The 1,008-nt window shown below is 32.0% G+C and overlaps 1 protein-coding gene across 1 annotated transcript; it reads right to left on the reverse strand.

Moving 5' to 3' along the window:
* Positions 1–333: 333 nt before the first annotated feature.
* On the reverse strand, positions 334–669 carry HELRODRAFT_184489 (hypothetical protein; the record flags this gene model as incomplete). The annotated part of the gene is made up of 1 exon (XM_009029627.1): positions 334–669. One exon carries the CDS (start codon positions 667–669, stop codon positions 334–336), a length of 336 nt encoding a protein of 111 aa, XP_009027875.1.
* Positions 670–1,008: the final 339 nt, after the last annotated feature.

Raw genomic sequence — 1,008 nt, forward strand, 5'->3', positions numbered from 1 at the left:
ATTTCCTTTTATTTAAATGTCTATCTGTTTGTTATTACTCTTAATTATTATTCTTAGCACAAACCTATTCCTATTTTAATAAATAAATTTGTCACTATCATCGCCATATTCATCATTTTTATAAATTTGTCATCATAAACCCATCACAATCGTCATAATCGTTACATTTATCATCAACATTATCGTCGTTATCATCATTATCATCATCACCAACATCATCATTATCATCATCATCGACATCATCATCATCAATATTCTCATCACCAGCATCATTATCATCACTATCGTAGTTATCATCATTACCATCATCACCAACATCATCATTATCAAAACTCACTTCGGAGTTGGTGGAAGTCGGTGCTCGGACTGTCCCAAATTGGAGGGGGTGCCACTGCTACTAATCGGTTCAACGCTGATGTTGCTACTACTACTACCACTGCTACTGATACCATAACCACTACTACTACTAGCACCGATACTTTCGCTGACGTCACAAGCCTCGCCTCTGGTTACGGTAATAGTACCATAGGTGACACGGCCTTTATTATTATTATCGTTATTTTTGTCTTTTTCTTCGTCTTCATTATTATTATTATTCTTTTTATTCTTATTGTTGTTATTGTTGTTTTTCTTGTCATCATCTGGATTTATTACGTCGTCAGAACTCATCTTACGATGCCGACAAACTATAACGAGCAGGCAAACAACCACAGAACTCAAAATATATATCTTATTTCAAATTACCGAGAGTATTCGCGACGAGTACCGACCAGTAAGAAAATACCGAAAGTAATTACTGAAAACTTAAAATTTTAACTTTAATTACAACGATAATTATCAGAAAAATGTGTCTGAGTATTTTTATTTTACTAACTGCAGGATAGTACCACACAATTATTATTATTATTGTTGTTGTTTAAATATTATTATTATTATTATTAAAATTAATAATACCAAAAACACCACAGCCCAGTAAAATCAGTAAAATGTGTAAATTTACTTTAAAAT

The sequence above is a fragment of the Helobdella robusta genome, assembly GCF_000326865.2.
Source record: "Helobdella robusta unplaced genomic scaffold HELROscaffold_602, whole genome shotgun sequence".
Lineage (NCBI taxonomy): Eukaryota > Metazoa > Annelida > Clitellata > Rhynchobdellida > Glossiphoniidae > Helobdella > Helobdella robusta.